The 21096-nt window shown below is 41.9% G+C and overlaps 1 protein-coding gene across 1 annotated transcript in view; it reads right to left on the bottom strand.

Annotated features, from left to right (window-relative positions):
* Positions 1–410: 410 nt before the first annotated feature.
* The window catches only part of fam199x (family with sequence similarity 199, X-linked), a 22941-nt gene continuing 2255 nt past the window's right edge, over positions 411–21096 (bottom strand). The window contains exons 3-8 of the mRNA XM_041196008.1: positions 13395–13580; positions 11367–11595; positions 10210–10362; positions 5877–6038; positions 4120–4374; positions 411–3158 (exon numbers count right to left, since the gene is read on the bottom strand). Of these exons, the coding sequence (XP_041051942.1) occupies positions 2988–3158; positions 4120–4374; positions 5877–6038; positions 10210–10362; positions 11367–11595; positions 13395–13561 (1137 nt within the window). The 5' untranslated portion in view covers positions 13562–13580 and the 3' untranslated portion in view covers positions 411–2987. The remainder of the gene's footprint in view (positions 3159–4119; positions 4375–5876; positions 6039–10209; positions 10363–11366; positions 11596–13394; positions 13581–21096) is intronic.

Raw genomic sequence — 21096 nt, forward strand, 5'->3', positions numbered from 1 at the left:
TTTAGGGATAGAATTCCAGAGATTCGAGCTAAGGCTAGCTCAACGCATGGACTCCAATGGTGCAAAGATTAAAAATTTGGGATTTGCGAGATGCCGGAATTGGAGGTGCACGAAGATCTATATAGCAATAACTTGGGGCGAGTTCATGGATGGATCTGAATTCCTGTTTGCAAATTCTTATTTAAAAATCAGCCTCAAAACTAATTTCACATTTCAAGTATGACACCACCCAGCCTTTGAGGCCATTTTTCACCCATTTCAAAGTCAAAAAATAGCAATAAATTGCTTCAGGCTATCTTTTTTCTTTTTAGTTTTTTTTTTCTCATTTTCCTTGACAGTGTGAATGTTTAAATGTAACACCAATAGCTGAAAAGTTCCTCAAATTAATAAATGCTACATGACAGCCTTTGTTGACATGTAAATAATTTTAATATACTCCAATAGAAAACAGTAACCTGCAGAATTCATAAAAGATTCTGTTATGCAAAAAATAAATCAAAAACCTGCATTCTTTTTGTGATTTTTTTTTAAAAACTATGATCACTGTACAATTTTGAGCAGGCATAAGCAGCAGATACAGTAAAATGGAATGACCCATCCCTAAACAGTGCTACAGAAATCAGTCATTGCCAGTATTTTCAGTCACATTTTCGCATATTCAATAGGGCCACAAAAATTACATTAATATATCAAGAGGCGACTTTATGTACAGCCCAGCAAGACGAAAGGTCCATGCCAATCTATTATATACCACAAGACATGACTTTTACAATAGTGATTCTGCAGCATTCAAGTAGTACTGGTTTGGCTTTTAAAACACAATCCAAATAGGTTAGAATATCCACCATTCCTGTTACTGCAATTTCACTTAAGTAACTGTTAGGTTTACTGTTGTGCTGGGGACTGGGAGCAAAATATTTGCATCCAACGCTCCCTTGAAGACACCAGGCTTATGAACATATCTCACAGGTTAATATCAGCCAGAGTGCTGCACCTATCTACATCAGTGGCCGGCTCTTTCAATACTTCGGCACACTCAAAGAACTTGCACAACTCGCACACGCAAACCATATGTTCAAATGGCCAACAGGTTTAACACACACACACACACACGCGCACACAGGTTTTACATACAATCCATAGCCCAAGTTTCACCTTCAGAAATTGTTCGAAGAAAATGTGGAATTAGTCAAATCTTAAAACCCAAGCACAAAAATAACTCACCATGAGGGAGAATGAATTTCACACACATCCAGCTACTTTTGAGAAATTACGCACAGTCAAATCTATACGTAAAAGAGTCTTGTTTTTCTCTCACCTAAAATTTTGACCTCATTGGCAAGTCATTTCGCTTAGTACAACAGGCATCAGTTATTTGAACCAAAAATTATGAGCCTGCGAAGATTTTAACAACAATGTAGTTGGGAGAAAAGGCCACTAATTTTTGCTCTTTGGAGCACAGCAATAATCTTTCAAAATTGAAATCTGATGTAATCTATTAGTGCTTCAGCATATTTTTTTCTTCACACGAAGATATGCAAGAACAATTTTGGATTCTCTTGCACTTAAAGATATTGGATATAACGCACTTAATTTGACATGCATTTCCTTCACGTTATAAGAACGCAACCTACTTTATAGTCCTTCCATGTATTGCACTGCCTAAAATATAACTATCTACCATAAAATTTACAGTAAATATAGTACACAGAGGATGTTAGTCTTTTATTTCCCCTTTGCTCTGCAGCCAACACAGTATCATAGTGAGAAAGGAAAGGAAATCTAGGGACCAGGAAGGGGTAGGGAAGAGGGAGGGAATATTCTTTGCAGATAATCAAAGGGTTTCTTCATTTACCTTTTCTTTTTAAAAAAAAGTGTTCACTTTCTCTTGGAACGTAGACCCATCAATTTGGTCTCCAATCTCAGCCTGTCTGGTGACATATCACACATTGTGGTTACCCACTGGAGTTATGACTTTCAATTGTCCGGAGTGTCACTTCCTTGTCTCAATGGCATTGGGGAACAGGCTGTGGCGGGGTTGTGACAGTGGGTTGGGCTTTGACAACAGTGAATACCACAGCTCTGAAGCAGCTGTCAGACCAGTAGGAAAGCCTAGGTCTTCAATGGAGCCACTTCAGATTTTTGCCATTAACCACATCACGAATGGTATGTTTGAGAGGGAAATTTGACTTCGAAAGCCCCATATCAGTAAGGAGCATGGCTTTGTAAACAAAATTCTGTTCCAACTATTATTTTTTCCCCCTATAAGGAGGAAGGGAAAGGGGTATTTTCAACAACATAAATGTTCCTGCTGGACTTTCCTTCTCCATTAAGTCTGCTCTAATAAAAGTCATTGGACGTAAGGAATTTGTTTGTCCTAACCTTTGCATACACCAGGATTCTATATGTGCAATTTGGATGAATAATGGCCAGAACACAAGGCATTCTTTCTATAAAAATGGTAAGAGCTGACCGAGCTAATCATGCAATTTTGTAACGGCAGCTAAGTACTCCACTGGTGGCAACAATTATTGAACATTGCCAAATTATCCATATTTCAAAGATTTTGCATAACTGTTGCACAAGTAAAGAATCAAAACATGAAACACATCTTAATACATAGGTATCTTCCACAGGCAATATTTCAAATACCACAGTAATGCACAAAAATTAAATGTATTTCTAGTAAAATAGTGCACTTCATATTAGTGCTATAGGAATATATATGGCATATTGTTGCCGTCGAGTCATTTAGATACCTTATCGACTACGCTTAAAAGTTTTCTATATAAATCAGTGTTTCAGCAGCTTCAATAAAATTACCCAAGTTGTCTTAAAAACAAAAATTATGGTACACAATGTTAATCTGTAAACGGAAATCATCCCCTTTTAGCTTTTTGCTTCAGGTTTCAGCTCCAGTTTTCAAGCGGTTAGTGTTATAATGCGTTAGCTTTTAAATTCAAGGTACAGTGCTATTTTACATTTGGTCACATTAAGATGTCCACATCCCCTTCATGGTCTTCCTCTGCCACCTTCACAGAGAGCACTTCCTCATTCAAAAATAAGCCACTCAGCCTCTCTTTCCTTGCTTGTCGCTGCTCTTTCAACTGACGCTTCCGCATGGCTTTCTGTTGCAGCTTACGCTGTTTGGATCGTTTCTGTCAAACAACGGGGAGGGGTTGGGTTGAGAAAGGGTAGAAATAAAGAGTTGTCACGCCACACTCACCCGTTTTATTATTTTTTTCTTAAAAGAGTTGTCGGTTATGTCAGCCAAAATGTGCTCGATGGTCTGAGTTTATTAGTAGTGCAAGCATTAGAGATTGTACATTGTACGTGTTTTTTGATTGCCCTTCATTTTATATTAATTTAAGGCAATAAAAAAGCAGAGTATTTCATTTATAAAATCTCCTTTGCACTGTCAGTAAAATGGATAGTCCAGTGAGGCAGACAATAGTCGGACAAGATGCTGCTTTAAGCCAATTCTTGTGTGTTGCACCACACAACTCATCAGTACTTCAGATAGCAGACCCCCCATGTGTTCTTCTTCCAAAAGAAGTTGATAAACAAGTTTGCTTTCTCCATCCAAAGGAGACCAGGAAGTGCTATCACTACCTAGGAGTGCAGTGTTTTGTTTGTCGTGACATTGGCATATGTGTTCGCACTTGGTGTCAAAGGGAGCAGGTGCTGATTCAGATTTTTGAGGTAACAAATTTCATCACAACATTCCTGATTCATCTTCATTGCATTATTTGTGCAGAGAGAAAGAACCTGTGGAAACACAGATTTTCTGACTTGCTCATGTTCACCCTTTTCACTTAGCGATAAATTAAACAATTGTCTCTGATTTAGAGATATTGCAGTCCAATTAAAAGTTTTAAATAAGTGAGTCGGGATCATTTGCAATTTTCCCCACTGCACTGATGTGTGAGACGTGCTACGAAACATTAAATAATTCTGGTCAGAACCTGCACAGTTTTGTACCCTGCACTGATCAGCCCGGCAAAAAAAAAGACAAAATGTACATTACATACAGTACCAGTGAAAATCAGAAGCGCACACAACTCACAAGCAACAGCTAAACTTGTAAATATGATCGTTTCCAATTAACGAACACCTTACCTTTGAGTCTCTTATTCTCTCAGCTGCACTCGTGGAAAGGTTACTGTCGCTGTGTGCCCGGCTCATGTTGGCACTTGAAGCAGACGCTGAGTTAGAGCCACTGGATCCAGTACTGCTGACTGAGCTTACCATGCTGCCACTGCTGCTACTGGCCCCACTCAAACCGCTCACCCCACAGCCAGCGTAACTACCTCTCCTCCAGCTTTCACGCACAGACCGCTGGCGGGCACCATGCTCTTTGATGTAATTTCTGACCTAAATGGGATACAGCACGTCAGTTGGGGCAGGTCACCCAGCGCTTTCCACCATGAGCATGCACGGCATTTACGTTTCCTTTGCCTAACCGGCTGCGGCATGTGAAGAGTCAATAGCCTCACTTTACAAGTAGGGTTGCCAGTTTTTCCTGTCATCCCAGCCCAGCAAAAAAAAAAAATCAACTGAATGACTTGTTTTTGTTTCAATTTCACATGCTGAAACAACAATACGGGTGCCATTTTAAACATCAATGGCAAATCTGTGGGTTGACTGCTTTTTAAAAATCATGCTGCAAATGTTTTACAGTACTTAAAAGAAAAACTCTTCAAAATAAAAATGATGACGTTCAGCTTCGGTTCGGAACCATGAGCTAGTTAATTTTGTGTTACTTCCTGCAGGTCCACACAACCTACAATCCGCTCCCCCCACCTGCTCACTTCCTTCGAATGCCCGCCACTGAGGGAATATGCGGTTTGCTCTTACAACTTTAATAAAGAAAGCTTTCCAAATCATCAGATGACATAGGCAGAGTGTCATCTGGCACCCAAGTAAACCCTCTAGGAAAGAGAGCAAAAACTGCTTCAATCCTTTATCAAACATTAACCTTAGTATATGCACAACTATAGCAACAACCCGATGTACCAATCCACAATACAAGCAAAATATTCAAAGCTACTTGACCCTCATACTGCAGACAGTAACTTGAGAAAACTTCATTCTAAGACAGGAGTATGCAAAGCACGTCTTCTAACACCATATCCAATCTACTTGTATGCACATGTGCTGTTGAATTGTGATTTAAAGGGAATTTTTTAAGTATATGATCAATGCACATCTAATGTTGCAGAGCAACTCTGCTATCATTGTCATACAACTGCCAGGGTGCTATAAGGCAAGTAAGATAGACCTTGATCTTTTTTCCTTTAGCAATCCCAATGTACCTATGCAACAATGGCTCCAGCAACTCAGTAATTTTAGGAGCAATGGTATGATGCTAGATGACTAATGACATTGTTCTGGATTGTGCAGCATCTTATTAAGACTCAGTCATTAACATGGTCTTTTTCTGCTTCAGCTTCAGGTGAAAGTTGGTGCAGTTAGATCAGTGTACTCAGGTAATGCAGAGGACTAAATGATATTTTCAAAGGTTCCTTCAAAAATGAATGCCAAAGTTAGATTATTGCAACAAATCAGGTTTGTTAAGGTAATTGTGATTGTATACTGAAATGTACCATTTGCATTCGCTTATTAACAGGAAGTTTAATTCTAAATAGTGAGCGAAAGTAGAAAATCGACAATGAGCACTTGAAACTTAAATTTATATTACAGAATTGACAACTGCCGTAGAAAAAAAACTACGCATATGTCAAATACAAGCAAGCTGCCATCTTTATACAGAAGTAAGAAACTGTATCGATACAATGATATTAATTCTCACATACAGGGATATACTTTTATCTTGGCTTTTATAATATACAATTAAATTTGGTCTTGAGATTTACCTGCTTTAGCTTTTCATCTGTCAGACAGTTGAGCTCAATTATAAATTCACTGTCTGTAGGCGAAATCTGAGCATTTGGGTCAATAATTTTAATAATGTCCAGCTGCTCCCGTAGACCCATTTCTGTACTGACTTTACGGCTCAGGTATTCAATATATTCAACCTTAAACAAGCAGAAACAATAAGCAGGTAAGCATTTAGTCATCTGCAATTAATATAAATTGTTCAATATATGTTCTATTTACATTCAGTTATGTAACAACAGATTTCTTTTTTATGACTTATTTTCTTTTCTCATTAAGCTTGTGAATTCTAAATCAATTCTGGGAACTGGCTAATAGGTGAATACAACGTTGATTAGTTACATGACCAGTGCCTAGATAATAAAAACAGGCAAGGACTTCATTCATGGCTTTAAGTCGCTAAATAACAAATATCCCCCAAATCAGTTTAGCTGTAGATTTGGTGCAAACGTTTCAACTTGATAAAAGCTATCAAGATATGCTAGAGAATGCTGCACTGGTCACTAAAATGTGAAATTAACGTATTTTCTAAGCAGGATAGTATTTTGCAAGCAGGATATTGTGGAAATTTGAGATTGGAGCTACAGCGATCAGTAAGCAATCTCTACCCCATAAACACACAGCACACAAATTTCTACAAAAAATGAAATTTAAAAAGGAGATAGATAATATTGTTACCAGTGCAATATTCTAGTATGCATCGCTTCTTCTATTTTATCGTTCAGGCTTCAAGGACAGAGGGGGCGCTGGTGTTGGCAGGAGAAAAGAGAAGTCCAATGATTGGGGTATATAGACCACAGAATTGCTTTGTGCTGGCCTGCGAATGATGCCTGCTCCCTAACTTTGGGACTCATTTACACAAGACAAGTGAACCGCAGATGCCTCCTGAACTTTTCCACTAAAAAAAAATTATTTCTATAGTGTCTTCCATGATCTCAGGACTTCCCAAAGTGCTTTACAGCCAATGAAGTACGATAGAAGTTTAATCGCTGTTGTAATGTGGGAAATACTGCAAGTTATTTGCAAACAACAATATGCTGATGATCAAACAATCTGTTTTTTTTTAAGTTATGGGATAAAATGCTGGCCAGGACACTGGGAGAACTTGCTTGCTCTTGAAAGTCATGCAACTTTCAGACTTAAATAACTGATTTTTTTTAGTGCAACTAAAGCCCACTTCAACAACGATTTTGATTTTGAAAACCCACAATTCCTAACGCTCTAGGAAACTATATAATTGTATAAAAATGACAATATTTGTGCAAGAACAATATTTTGAATTCTGTTGATGAGTTTTAGACAGTAATCAGTATTTTTCACCATTCAAATGCTAAGTGGCTAGAATCTGTTTCAGACTGAATCTGTTATTAAATCTTCAGCACTGCAATTTTTACTATAAGTTATCTTTCTTCCTTGCCAGGGCCAATATTGTTTCCTTGAGCAACAAGCCTTACAAATACAATTCAGTTGCAGACTTAAAAACAGAAAATACTGGAAAAAAAAACTAGGCAGGTCTGGGGCAGCACCTGTGGTGAGAGGAATAGAGTTAAACTTTTGAGTCCGTATGACTCTTCTTCAGAGTCACATGGACTCAAAATGTTAACTCTGTTCCTCTCTCCACAGATGCTGCCAGACTTGCTGAGTTTTTCCAGCATTTTCTGTTTTAATTTCAGATTTCCAGTATTTTGCTTTTACCTTGGATGCAGACTTGCTGGGACAGTCATTCAACAATTTTAAAAAGCTGAACTGAAATCTTCAAGACATACCGTAAGAATTGATCATTTTTATTATAAAATTTGGAGGCAGTGCAATTGGAAATGCATTAGTCTATTAAAGAATCTGGCTGGTCCAAATGCTGTAAGTCAACATTGAGATCACTTAATTTAAATTACTGGATAATTCCATTTTAATACAAAAACCATTTTGTATAAACAAAGGTACACGGTGGAAAATTTCCACTAAAGAACTTTTCCAAGTGCAGAGGATATACAAAATAGGGGAACTCCAAATTTAAAAATGAAAAAAATTATAAGCTGAAGCCTATAGTGGTTCAAAATATATATATTTAAATATAAAGAATTTTATACAAAGTGATTTTTTTATTTAAAAATGGAATTATCCAGTAATTCAAACTTTAAAAAAAACTTAAGTACAGGGAGGATTACAGTGCTAACAAAAAAAAAATCAAATTATCCAGTAATTTAAATGAAGTGATCTCAGATTGATGTCAAACTGATGTCAATAAATGACCACTTGCAATAATTATAATAACCTACAGATAGTATAGTGATTATGTCACTACACTAGTAACCTTACACTAATGATCAGGAGGTGAGAGTCAAATTCCACCATAGCAGCTGGGGGAATTCAAATTCAATTTATTAGATACATTTGGAAGAAAATGCTAGATCAGTAATGGCGATCATGAAGCCACCTTAAAAAAATGTTTTACCTAATGTCCTTTACGGAAGGAAACCTGCCATACTTATCCAGTCTGGCCTTTTTGGTGACTCCAGACCAACAGCAATGTGGTTGAGTCTTAATTGCCCTCTGAAATGGCCTAGTAAGTCATTCAGTTGTATTCAAGGAGGCGGCTCATCACCACCTTCTCAATGGCTGTTAGGGACAGGCAATAAATGCTGGACTTACCAGTGAAGCCCGCATCACCATGAATGAATAAGAAAAAAAAAATGAAAACACGTATCTCTCACGTGATCACTTTATAGTAATGAAGCCAATTTCAGAATAGATTAAGCACAAAAGAAAAAATGGTCCCCAAAAGGCCCAAGGTTCCCACATACACCTAGACTACTTTTTTTATTTGACAGAGTTGACAGCAGCAATGTCTCATTACCGCCCCCTCACTTGCATAAATCAATTTTAATAAGTTCAAATGTGCAAATGCACAATTGAACAACAGTCTTTTGGCAGAAATCTTAAATATTTCCATCAAGAAAATCTAATTACATGACTGCATTTGTGGTGTTGACATGGAAAATAAAATGCTATAATACAAATCTTCTATCGTCATACTTTATGTATTTTTGAACCAGTATTTCTATAAAGGATATGAAGTGGCATAGATTGTTTTAGTCAACTGATATTGTTGCAAATTTCTAGTTCATGTGTTTCAGTATATAATTTTTAGTTTTAGAAATTAAAAGTTTAATTGTAGAAAATGGGAGAAATGCAATTAAAGCAAGCTTGAAGTCTATTACACCTAAATGTTTGGGGCCATGTTGCCTTAAGAGGTCAATTAGGTTAGGTCATAAAACAGCAGGCGGGCTTACTTAGATAAAGAACTGGTGACATTATGTCTGCAGTTTTTGCAACTAAGGCAGTCCAGGAGATGTTTTGTTTGGGAGTTGGAGCTAAATTGGTTTAAATGCATTCACTGAACCCTGAAAAGTTGTGAAACTCATTTACTTCATAGATCAAAGAAGAAATTGTAACTGAGGGATAATTAACCCAAAGGTTGGTTTGAGGACATTCCAGAACAGGCTACGTTGTTATGGAGATGGGTGGAGCTTATGGAAGTTGTCTGGTTTTAATTTATCAGGGCGTTTGCTGTGAGTTCGTTATAGCTTGAAACTGGTGCATGCAGTTTGCAGTTCACTGAGAGAAGAAAGCCAAAGTAAATGACAATTAGGTAGATCTGCTCTGTAAGCAGAGTAAAAAAATAACTTCATCATTAGCTATGTGAATGTGGGTGAAATGCCATCTCAGTTTGAATTTTTGTGAGGGATCAGAATCTGGAAGATTGCCTAGTTTGAAACAAGTGGGAGAATTGAGAGTGGGTCTCCAAGGAGTCTTGTGCTAAAGAAAACAATAAGCAGATTAGTTTGGAAGTATTGGAAAAGTAACCAGGACAAGGGACTGAGGCATTGGCAGTAGTGATGGTAAATGAAAGTTTTATCTCTGAGAATAGCTGGAGGTGACATGAATTCTCCAGAGGACTGTGGTATACTTACGGTTGGTCCCTACAGAAGTAAATAATTTTAAAATTGATGTGGCTTACAAGAGAATTCTTGGGAGTAGTAAATTGGAGTACATAACATACGTAGTTATAAACCATATTGTTAAGTTAATAGTGCTTGTTTTAAGTCCTTCATATACAATAAAATGTGTTTTTGTTTTAAAAAAGTGAAATCATGTGGCATGTTGGTTAAATCAAGGTGTTCAGATTTCTCCAAGTGTTAACAGCCCCTGACAGGATAGTAACAATGTACAGCCAGTTCAATGTAGCGTATAACCCAGTAAAACATGCACTAAACAATAAATTTCAAAATGGAAATCAACGCCCCCAAATACCTGCTCATCATTAGACATTGCGCTCCAAGGAAGTTCATCCAAGCTTCTGTGCTGTTTGCTTCTTCGCTTCAGAACAGGGCAAGGAGAACTCGGAATGCTGGGAACTACATCGGACAAGACGTCACTTCCACTTGCAAAATCACTGCCAGGCAGCTTGAAAAGGAAACAGAAACCCTTAAGATCAAATTAATACGAGATAGCCACAAAGCACTGATACATAAAAATGTGCAGTCAGGAGTTCATGTTTACAATTAAGAATGGTGCCAGCATTTAGGTTTAATGCACTTCATCTAGGAAGCAATAATAAACTCAACTAATGGCAAAATTACGATTGGTTTACTCATTGCAGATTGTGCATGGAGTCAAAAGAGTAATTTTTGAAGCATTTCAACTTTACAGGTCAGCAAGAAGGCTAAGCTTAAGGTGCAAAAACCTTGGGCAATTTACAGGAACATGCTCAATAAATAATACCATAGTCACGGGTCATTGACAGTTTGCCACATCCAGAGTAAAAGGCCATTACTTTGTAAAAGGCAGCATGGATGACATCCCCATGCCCTCATCCATTTCTTGAAGACGTTGATTCCTCATTGGGTTACAGTTGCCACAGGTGGCAATGTAGCACTAATTTAGTCACTGCATCAAAATATTCCATGCTCCAATAACCATGGGAAACCATCTCCTCGGACCTCCCCACAGTGGTGAACATTCTAAGTTTTTAGTTATTCTCTTAGTTGATCTCTTGGTTACTGATTTGCCAACAAATGCAACCATTCTTTCACTGCCCACTCCCTCAAAACCTAAAGAAATTCTTGTAGACATCTCTTCGCCCCCTTTATGAAAAAGGATCAATTTTTCAAGTCTTTCTTCATAGCTTTAACTTCTCATTCTGGATAACACTTTAGGGAATCGTTGCTTAATCTTTTCTGTAGCTGCAAAATCTTCAGATACTGTAATTGTTGTGCATTGCCTGAAAGGGCAGTCGAAGTGAATTCAATAGTAACATTTAAAAGGCCACTAAATATGCATTTGAAAAAGGAAAAAATTCTGGATAACTCTTTCAAAGACCACAGATGCAATGAGCCTAAAGGCCAACTTCCATGCTGTACAAATATTTAATTCTACTCTTGCAGGCATGAGAAACCGCTTAAGCTCACCTGCCATTCAAACTCACTGTCTGACCAATCCCAATAGGTACTGATTGACGAAGATACGTCGCTACAAACACTACCCTCTGGAAAGAGGTCGAAGGATGCATTCTGAGTGAATTCCTGATCATCCAGAAGGGAATAGCAGTCCTCCTGGTCACCACATGAAACAGATGAAAAGAGCTCCTCACTGCATTCAGAGCTCGCTACACTTGTCCCACAGGAAGTCAAATTCCATCTATGTTTGAACAGAAAAATGTTTTAATTTCTTGAATTATTGGTCGCAGGATGCAGTCAGCGTCATTCCATTTTAAAATAAAAATATATATTAGCTTGCTGCTGCTTCAGTCAGGAGCTTTGGACTCTGTTGGTAATACCTATATCCTCATGCAGGAGACACAACTGTGAACCTACAAGCCAGAGTCATCCCAGGTAATGTCCACAGGAGTATGGAAAAAAAATTAGGAATTCTTTCTTGCATCTACTCAAAAAAAAACCGCTCTCCTTCCTCACCCTTATCATTCATGCCAATCCAGAACTCACTGGATCCAGTGGTTGCTACTAAGACACCACACTCCAAAGATGAAACAAAGGTCAAATACAAAATCAATGCTGCTCTCAGCCCGTGATTATTGAACTGCATGTGTGCCTGTTGCACAGGTCTAGTGAGACCTACTGATGCAGACAGCTTCGGCATGAGACAGCAGGCAGCCATCTGGACAAGTTTCTAGCAAAAGGAAATGGCACCAATTACACTATATGTTCGCTTTCCATCAGCTGATCACACTGCATCACCATATGCACCACCTACAAGTTAGTTGGCACAGTAAATAGTACAGTTGGAAACAGAAAACTGCAAAGGGATATTGAAAAATTAAGAGAGTGCGCAAAACTGTGGCAGTCGGAGCTCAATGTAGGGGATCATCCATTAACTTTGAGCTTGCAAGAAAGGCCACTGAATTGCAACCATCATGGAGAACATATGATAATGGAAGACGGGGCCTCCTATCAAACAGCGCTGCACCCCACCAAAATCAATAGATAAAAGTCCTGGAGAACCTTGCAATCTCAAGCATGAAAAATTGGATTTGGCTTTGACAGGCACCAATACACCAAAATATAAATACACAGATTCATGGAATGTGATCCTCAAAACACCAATAAAAATCCAGGAATTCAAGTAACATAAATGAAATTGGCTTATTCAGTCTCTGTAAACAAATAGGCTTGGCTGCAAGCTTTTAAACTTTTGAGGGGGGAAAAGAAACACACTTGCATTGTGGGGACCTGACGCCACTTCCTTTTCTGAAGGATGATGGGAACTTACTGAACTAGCCGCGAGCAGCAACAGTACATAATAAATTTTATGATTAGTACTTGTTGCTCAGTTTCAGTGCAGTTTCCTTCACTTTCTGATCCGTGAGCTTTGCGCATTGCAAGGCTTCAATCAGCTTTTTTAAAAGTTTTAAATTGCACAAACATTTTTTTTTCAATCCCCTCTTACCCACACACAAGGCACAGACACAAGGGGGTGAAAGTGCAACATGCTGATACTTTTTACTCTTCCAAGGGGTGTGAGCATCGTTAGCAAAGCCAGCATTTTTTGTCCATCCCTAAGTGCCCTTGAGAAGGTGATGGTGAAAACCTCCAGCAAACCGCACACAGACAGATAAATGTGAAAGCAGCTTTAACTCAAGAGTAGGATAAGGCAAGGGAAAACGTATCCAAATTAAAATGATAAAAGGGCTAGCATTTCTCCAAAAGTAAGGAAATAAACTTGTGAAAAGACAACCAGAGAAATCTACTTTTAAAAAAAAAAATAATTCTACCTTACAGAAACATTTTAGTTGAATTAAAGTTCAGCAAGTTGGCTTTCCCTACAAATTTTAAATAGAGATCAGTTGCCTCTTCTGTAGGGGGGAATATATTGCACAAGGGAAGTGTCAGTTTATATGAGCATCAAAGCATGGAATGAGCAATAAAAAACACTATTATGGGTGAAGGGATAATCCCCACAGTTGGCTTGATATTACCCACCTGTTGGTATGGAGTCTGCGCAATGGGTCAGTTCTATGGCATGATGAAAGTTGGCAGCCAAAATCACTAATGTCAAGACTGGCGACATCACTGGTGTGCCCCCTTTGTGGTAGCAAGGGGAATGGTTCATCAGGTGCCAGGAACTTGCCATACAAATCATCTGACATTATTTATACAGGTATAAAGCTATCAAAAGCAAAAAAAATGATTTAATACATTATGTTGACACTGGAACTGTTGACGTGCAGCTTTGAGGTGTTGGCATTAACTCCAATAACATTTGCCACTTTACAACAAAAGACTGAGAGAATCCACAACTATCTTGCTGCTCATTTCCTTCCCATTATGCTTAGGCATTGATTTCACAGGAGACTCCTGGCCTGTCAATTCACAGCACCGGAAAAGTGGTCAAGCTTGTAAGAACTAAGAAGTGACCTGGTTGTTGATTGGCTGACACCACAATGCATAATTAAGGAGAGCTGCACTGCTGGAGGTGGCAACTTTCAGATAGAACATTAGTTGGACATTAAATATCCCATGGTACTACTTCAAAGAGGAGGAAGTCTCTCCATTGTCCTAGATATTCCTTGTCCCTCTACCAATATCACTAAAATCAGGTCACCTGGTCATCATCACATTGCTGTTTGTGGGAGTTTGCTGTAGGCGAATTGGTTGCCATAATTCCTACATTACAGCAGTGACTACATTTCAAAAGTACTTCATGGATTTTGAAGTGTTTTGGATTGTGCCGAAGTCATGAAAGGTGCCACGTAAATGCTTTCGGTTATTAGAAAAAAAATCATATATTCTGAGTAGCTGGCCACATCACTCTGGTCTTCCAGCTTTCAGTTATTACATTTGAAATTAAAAAGCATTTAACTAAACTGAGAATAAACTGTTTGGAAGTTCATTCCCATTTGTAGGACAATCCTGTTTGTGAAGTAACATTAGGTTTTGAAAAGGCAATAGTGCATTTTTCAGGGCTGGTGCTCTGGGACAGCTCCCAATTCAGCCCAACATTTGCAAAGTCCACTAAAAATAAGTGGAGATATTACAGGGTAAAGGAGCTTCAGCCCACATTGTCAGTACCTGAGCGAAGATGATCCAAAATGGCACGTCTGTCAGGGGCAGAATTCACTTTTTTAAAATATATATATATATTATATTTAAAAGAACACAAGCAGTGAAAAGTATTTTCCCCTCTTAGACTTTCCCTTTAATTGAAATGGTTTTCAAACTATTTGGACTGGAGTGGTTAGAAGCTGTGTTGCTAATGTAAACACTACAATGGCCATGGTTTTAAAGAAACCGAAGTTATTTGTTTACAAGTTCTTTACACCTTCTGGACATGTTAAACATATTAAGGCTGAAAGGGCAAGTGAGGAGGCATGTGTTTTCAGTCCTTGATTTGTGCCAAAAATCATTCAGTAACCAACAGTTACTGGAAAAGTGGCCTTGGGTTTCTTACCTGAGCATTTTTCCTGCCCCCTTGCTCGGTAGGCCAGGCCAGATGACACCTTCCCCATGGGACAGCAAGTCACCAAGGCTCAATGCGCACAAATCAAACATCCTTAAGTCACCATTAAATAACACGAGGCTATTTCGCACATTTTCCGATAACAATCTAATCAACAAAATCTCTATGTCTAAATCAGAAGCTATACAAATGCTGCCTGACCTGCTGAGTATTTCCAGCAGTTCCTGGTTTTATTTCAGATTTCCAGCATCCACAGTATTCTGCTATTGTATAATACAGTCACTTCCCTCATGCTCCGCGGAATCAGATCCTTTCTTCAAAGTTACATTTGTTTGAAATGCTTGTAACTTATCGCAATTTCTGTTGCGCCATCAGATGTTACATTACACACCTGACTACCTCTAGTTGAAGCACATCTATTAGAAAAGGTGATGTTGATGGAAATCCCATGAGGATCAATGCAGTCTCCAAAAATAACTTGGTAATAACTACAAATGGCATTTACATGAACGCGAATACCTTTACTGAAATTAGATGCAGCCCGCAGCATTTGTGTAGCATGTCCCAGTACAGAGAGAAATCTGTGCTGACGGACAGGAACCATAGAAAAGTTACAGCACAGGAGGAGGCCATTCAGCCCATCTTGCCCATGCCAGCCCGAGGACACCCAGCTGCTTTTTCTAATCCCACCTTCCTCTACCCGGCCCATAGTCCTGCAGCTTACAGCACTTAAGGTGCAGATCCAGGTACTTTTTAAAAAGAGTTTAGAGCTTTTGCCTCTACCACCGACTTGGGCAGCGAATTCCAGACACCCACTACCCTCTGCGTAAAAAAGTTCTTCCTCATGTTTCCCCCCGACACCTTCTGCCACTTATCTTGAATCTACGTCCCCTGGTTCTAGAATTCTCCACCAAGGGAAAGTTTTATCCTGTCCACTCTTATCTATTCCCCTCATAATTTTGTACACCTTTGGGAACAAAGGGTTAGGTTGGGCTTAACCTGACACAACAGAGAAGGTCAGGACTTTGAACCCTTCAGAGTCTGTTACATTTTTATAAATGGATTTCAATGTTATATCCACTTGCACAGGCTACTCCTGTGATATTTCATCTTGTAAAGATATGGGAAAAGAACAAGAGGTGACAAGAGGAAACTTTTTTTTTTAAATGCAACAAGTTATGACAGATTAAAGGCTGTTGGGCACTAAAGGGATTCAAGAAGTTTGGGGATAGGGCAGGAAAGTGAAGTTAAAGATCAGCCATAATCTTGCTGAATAGCAGAGCAGGCTCAAAGGGTCATATGGGCCAGGTATTTCTTATGTTTTTAAGCATCAAGAAGACATAATCACTCTCATAATGTCATTGGAATTTATTGTAAAATAGTGGCATTTTTGTCAGTTTGTGCCTGTGTGAGTGTCTTAATTGGATTCAAGGCAGCTGGTCTGAAGGCTTTGGTGTAAACATGGCCAAAGTTTAGAATGTAAGGTGTAAAGCAGCATTTGCATTTTAAAATTATTTTAGATTGTTATCAGAGGGGTGAATTGCGTCACCTAGCCAGGTGACGTTTAGAAACAGTGTGTTTATTTTTCCCAAAGATTACTGGTAAAACATAATGATATGAGAGATTTTTATTATCAGGAAGGTAAAGTCCAAAGACAGAGTGAAACAATGGGTAATTGCATTCAAAGGGGAAAATATGTATAAAGGAGCGAAGACTGTGTATAAGGGAAAGCAGTCTAAGATTCAACAAGTATGAAACGCCTTCAGCCTGTATGTACCAAACTGCTGCCTCCAGGGACTGAAGTTAAGATAACTCACTTTGAGTTCGACTGTTAAACTCATAGATGTTTACAGCACAGAAGGAGGCCATTCAGTCCATCATGTCCATGCCAGTCAACAAACATCTGACTACACTAATCCCATTTTCCAGCGTTTGGCCCATAGCCCTGGAGGTTATGGCAACACAAGTGAATATCTAAATACTTCTTAAATGTTATGAGAGTTCCTGACTCAACCAACTTTTCAGACAGTGAGTTCCAGACTCCCATCACTCTCTGGGTGAAAAAATTTCCCCTCAACTCCCCTCTTGGCCTTCTACCTTTTACCTTAAATCTATGCCCCCTGATCATTGACCCCTCTACTAATGGAAAAAGTGCCTTCCTATCCACCCTATCTATGCCCCTCACAATCCTATACATCTCTATCAGGTCCCCTCTCAACCTTCGCTGCTCCAAGGAAAACAACCCCAGCCTATCCAATCTTTCCACATAGCTCAGACCCTCCGGCCCAGGCAGCATCCTGGTAAATCTCCTCTGCACCCTCTCCAGTGCAAATACATCCTTCCGATAATGTGGTGACCAGAACTACACACAGTACTCCAGTTGACGCCTAACCAGCATTTTATACAGTTCCAGCATAACCTCCCTGCTTTTGTATTTTGTGCCTCGCGTAATAAAGGCAAGCACCCCATATGCCTTCTTAATCATCTTATCTACCTGTCCTGCTACCTTCAGGGATCTGTGGATATGCACAAAAGGTCCCGCTGATCTTCAGTACCTTCTAGGGTCCTACCATTTATAGTGTAATCTCTTGCCTTGTTAGCCCTCCCCAAGTGCATTACCTCACACTTTTACAGGTTGAATTCCATTTTGTCACTGCTCTGCCCACCTGACCAGGCCGTTGATATCGTCCTGCAGTTTACGGCGATCTTCCTCACTATGTACCACCCTACCAATTTTCGTGTCATCTGCGAACTTCTTGATAATACCCCCTACATTTAAGTCCAAATCATTTATGTACACCACAAACAGCAAGGGCATCAGCGCCGAGCCCTGCAGAACCTTTCAAAATCTATGTGTTTTACTGTTGCCTTAACAAAGGTATAGCTGGGAATCAGATTAACTAGGGGATTTAAAAGTTAGTGTAGCACTAATTTGTAGACATATGCATGTGTTTACAATCTTTTCTTTTATTAATAATTGTTTAATTTAGTTTTATAAGTAAACCTCGTAAGACTTGGTGGTCTTATTACTGAATTCAAAGCCCACATCTCAAAACATACAAATTGAAAATTAGTTGTGACAGTTGTTTCAAGTTTCCCTCAGGGATTTGAACAGCTCAGCATTTACCATCTGCTGCGTCATAACAAAAACTGGGGGCTCTTTGCGGGATATATTTGAAACTCCTTGATTAGTTTGGGGTTGGTGAATCTTAAGGTTCGGAGTACAAGAAGTACTTTGAATTCTGGAGTTGGTATGAGGCTTTTTTTGTGGTGAGACTTCAAAATGGCTTTGGCAATTGCTAAATCTTGTCTGGGAGTTCAAGTTATAACTTTGGTTGGTTTACAAAAGGTAAATAAAGCTAAGTTAATGGAATTGGCAGATAAATTACAATTAGGACTGATTACAGGGGTGAGGAAATCAGACATAATTGAAGCTATAAGCACAGCATTTGAAACTGGAAGGAATACCTGAGAGACTGTGTTCTCCAAGGAATGGTTCATTGCAATGGACTCAAATTCAGTTGCAAATGAAAAAAATGAGCTAGAGGCAGCAGAAAAAAAAAGAGAAAGGGCATTTCAAAGGAAACAGGCAGAAAGGCAGGAAAGAGAAAGAGAGAGACAGAGAATTCCAGATTAAAATGTTGGCAGTTAAAAAGAGACACCAGGAGGTGAGGAAGGACTTATTTCCAGATCAGAACCCATTGGGGAGGTGTTTAAATTTGTACAAGCTCTTCCAAAGTTTGAGGAAAGGGATGTTGAAGCATTCTTTATTTCATTTGGGAAGATGGCTAAACAGATGAAATGTCCACAGGAAAACTGGACATTGTTGTTACAATCCAGGTTGGCCGGTAGAGCACATGAGGTATATGCTTCACTGTCAGAAGAAATGTCGGTGAATTATGATGTGGTGAAAAGGGCTATTTTGAGTGCATATGAGTTGGTACCTGAGACATACAGTCAGAAAATAAGGAATATGAGAAAGCAGCCTGGGCAAACTTATATTGAGTTTGAGAGAGCAAGGCAAAATAATTTTGACCAGTGGATACGGGCATTAAAGATAGAGACGACATATGCAGCTCTTAGGGAAGTAATTGTTCTGGAAGAATTTAAAGATTCAATTCTTTCTGTAGTGAGAACTCATCTGGAGGAACAGAGAATTGAATCTGTACAGCAAGCAGCAGAGGTAGCTGATGATGATGAGTTGGTTCATAGAGTTAAACCATTTTTCCGTCTCCCTTTCAAATCTGAAAAGGATGGAAAGTCGGAAGGTGAAAGGAAGGTTGGGTAGTCAAGGAAGAGAAGGAGCAGGTGGAAATTCCCAGGAAGTTTTATTGTTCAAAATAAAAAGGAAGGTGGACATCACAGGGCACTTTACAACCAATTAAGCACTTCTGAAGTGTAGAAGTGTAATGTAGGAATCGCAGCAGACAACCTTCACACAGCAAGATCCCACAAACAGCAACAAGATATATTCAGTTTCAGATGGTATTGAGGGCTACAAGTTGGGGCCGGAAACTAGGGAGAACTCACCTCTCCAGAATCATGCTCTGGGGTGCTTTACACCCACTTGATAGGGAGAGGGGTGTGGGGGGAGAGAGGAGAGGGGCGGGGGGGCCAAGAGGAGAGGGGCGGGGGGGGCCAAGAGGAGAGGGGCGGGGGGGCCAAGAGGAGAGGGGCGGGGGGGCCAAGAGGAGAGGGGCGAGGGCAAGAGGAGAGGGGCGAGGGCAAGAGGAGAGGGGCGAGGGCAAGAGGAGAGGGGCGGGGGGCAAGAGGAGAGGGGCGGGGGGCAAGAGGAGAGGGGCGGGGGGGCAAGAGGAGAGGGGCGGGGGGGCAAGAGGAGAGGGGCGGGGGGGCAAGAGGAGAGGGGCGGGGGGCAAGAGGAGAGGGGCGGGGGGGGCAAGAGGAGAGGGGCGGGGGGGCAAGAGGAGAGGGGCGGGGGGGGCAAGAGGAGAGGGGCGGGGGGGCAAGAGGAGAGGGGCGGGGGGGCAAGAGGAGAGGGGCGGGGGGGCAAGAGGAGAGGGGCGGGGGGGCCAAGAGGAGAGGGGCGGGGGGGCAAGAGGAGAGGGGGCGGGGGGGCCAAGAGGAGAGGGGCGGGGGGGCCAAGAGGAGAGGGGCGGGGGGGCCAAGAGGAGAGGGGCGGGGGGGCCAAGAGGAGAGGGGCGGGGGGGCCAAGAGGAGAGGGGCGGGGGGGCCAAGAGGAGAGGGGCGGGGGGGCCAGAGGAGAGGGGCGGGGGGGGCCAGAGGAGAGGGGCGGGGGGGCCAGAGGAGAGGGGCGGGGGGGGCCAGAGGAGAGGGGCGGGGGGGCCAGAGGAGAGGGGCGGGGGGGGCAAGAGGAGAGGGGGGCGGGGGGGCAAGAGGAGAGGGGCGGGGGGGGCAAGAGGAGAGGGGCGGGGGGGGCAAGAGGAGAGGGGCGGGGGGGCAAGAGGAGAGGGGCGGGGGGGCAAGAGGAGAGGGGGCGGGGGGGCAAGAGGAGAGGGGCGGGGGGGCAAGAGGAGAGGGGCGGGGGGGGCAAGAGGAGAGGGGGCGGGGGGGGCAAGAGGAGAGGGGCGGGGGGGGCAAGAGGAGAGGGGGCGGGGGGGCAAGAGGAGAGGGGCGGGGGGGCAAGAGGAGAGGGGCGGGGGGGCAAGAGGAGAGGGGGCGGGGGGGCAAGAGGAGAGGGGCGGGGGGGCAAGAGGAGAGGGGCGGGGGGCAAGAGGAGAGGGGCGGGGGGCAAGAGGAGAGGGGCGGGGGGCAAGAGGAGAGGGGCGGGGGGCAAGAGGAGAGGGGCGGGGGGCAAGAGGAGAGGGGCGGGGGGCAAGAGGAGAGGGAGTGGGGGGAAGAGGAGAGGGAGTGGGGGGGGAAGAGGAGAGGGAGTGGGGGGGGGAAGAGGAGAGGGAGTGGGGGGGGAAGAGGAGAGGGAGTGGGGGGGGAAGAGGAGAGGGAGTGGGGGGGAAGAGGAGAGGGAGTGGGGGGGGAAGAGGAGAGGGAGTGGGGGGGAAGAGGAGAGGGAGGTGGGGGGGGAAGAGGAGAGGGAGTGGGGGGGGAAGAGGAGAGGGAGTGGGGGGGGAAGAGGAGAGGGAGTGGGGGCAAAGAGAGGGAGTGGGGGGCAAGAGGAGAGGGGGCGGGGGTCAAGAGGAGAGGGGCGGGGGGGCAAGAGGAGAGGGGCGGGGGGGCAAGAGGAGAGGGGCGGGGGGCAAGAGGAGAGGGGCGGGGGGGCAAGAGGAGAGGGGCGGGGGGCAAGAGGAG

This window comes from Carcharodon carcharias, chromosome 9 (genome assembly GCF_017639515.1).
Source record: "Carcharodon carcharias isolate sCarCar2 chromosome 9, sCarCar2.pri, whole genome shotgun sequence".
NCBI lineage: Eukaryota > Metazoa > Chordata > Chondrichthyes > Lamniformes > Lamnidae > Carcharodon > Carcharodon carcharias.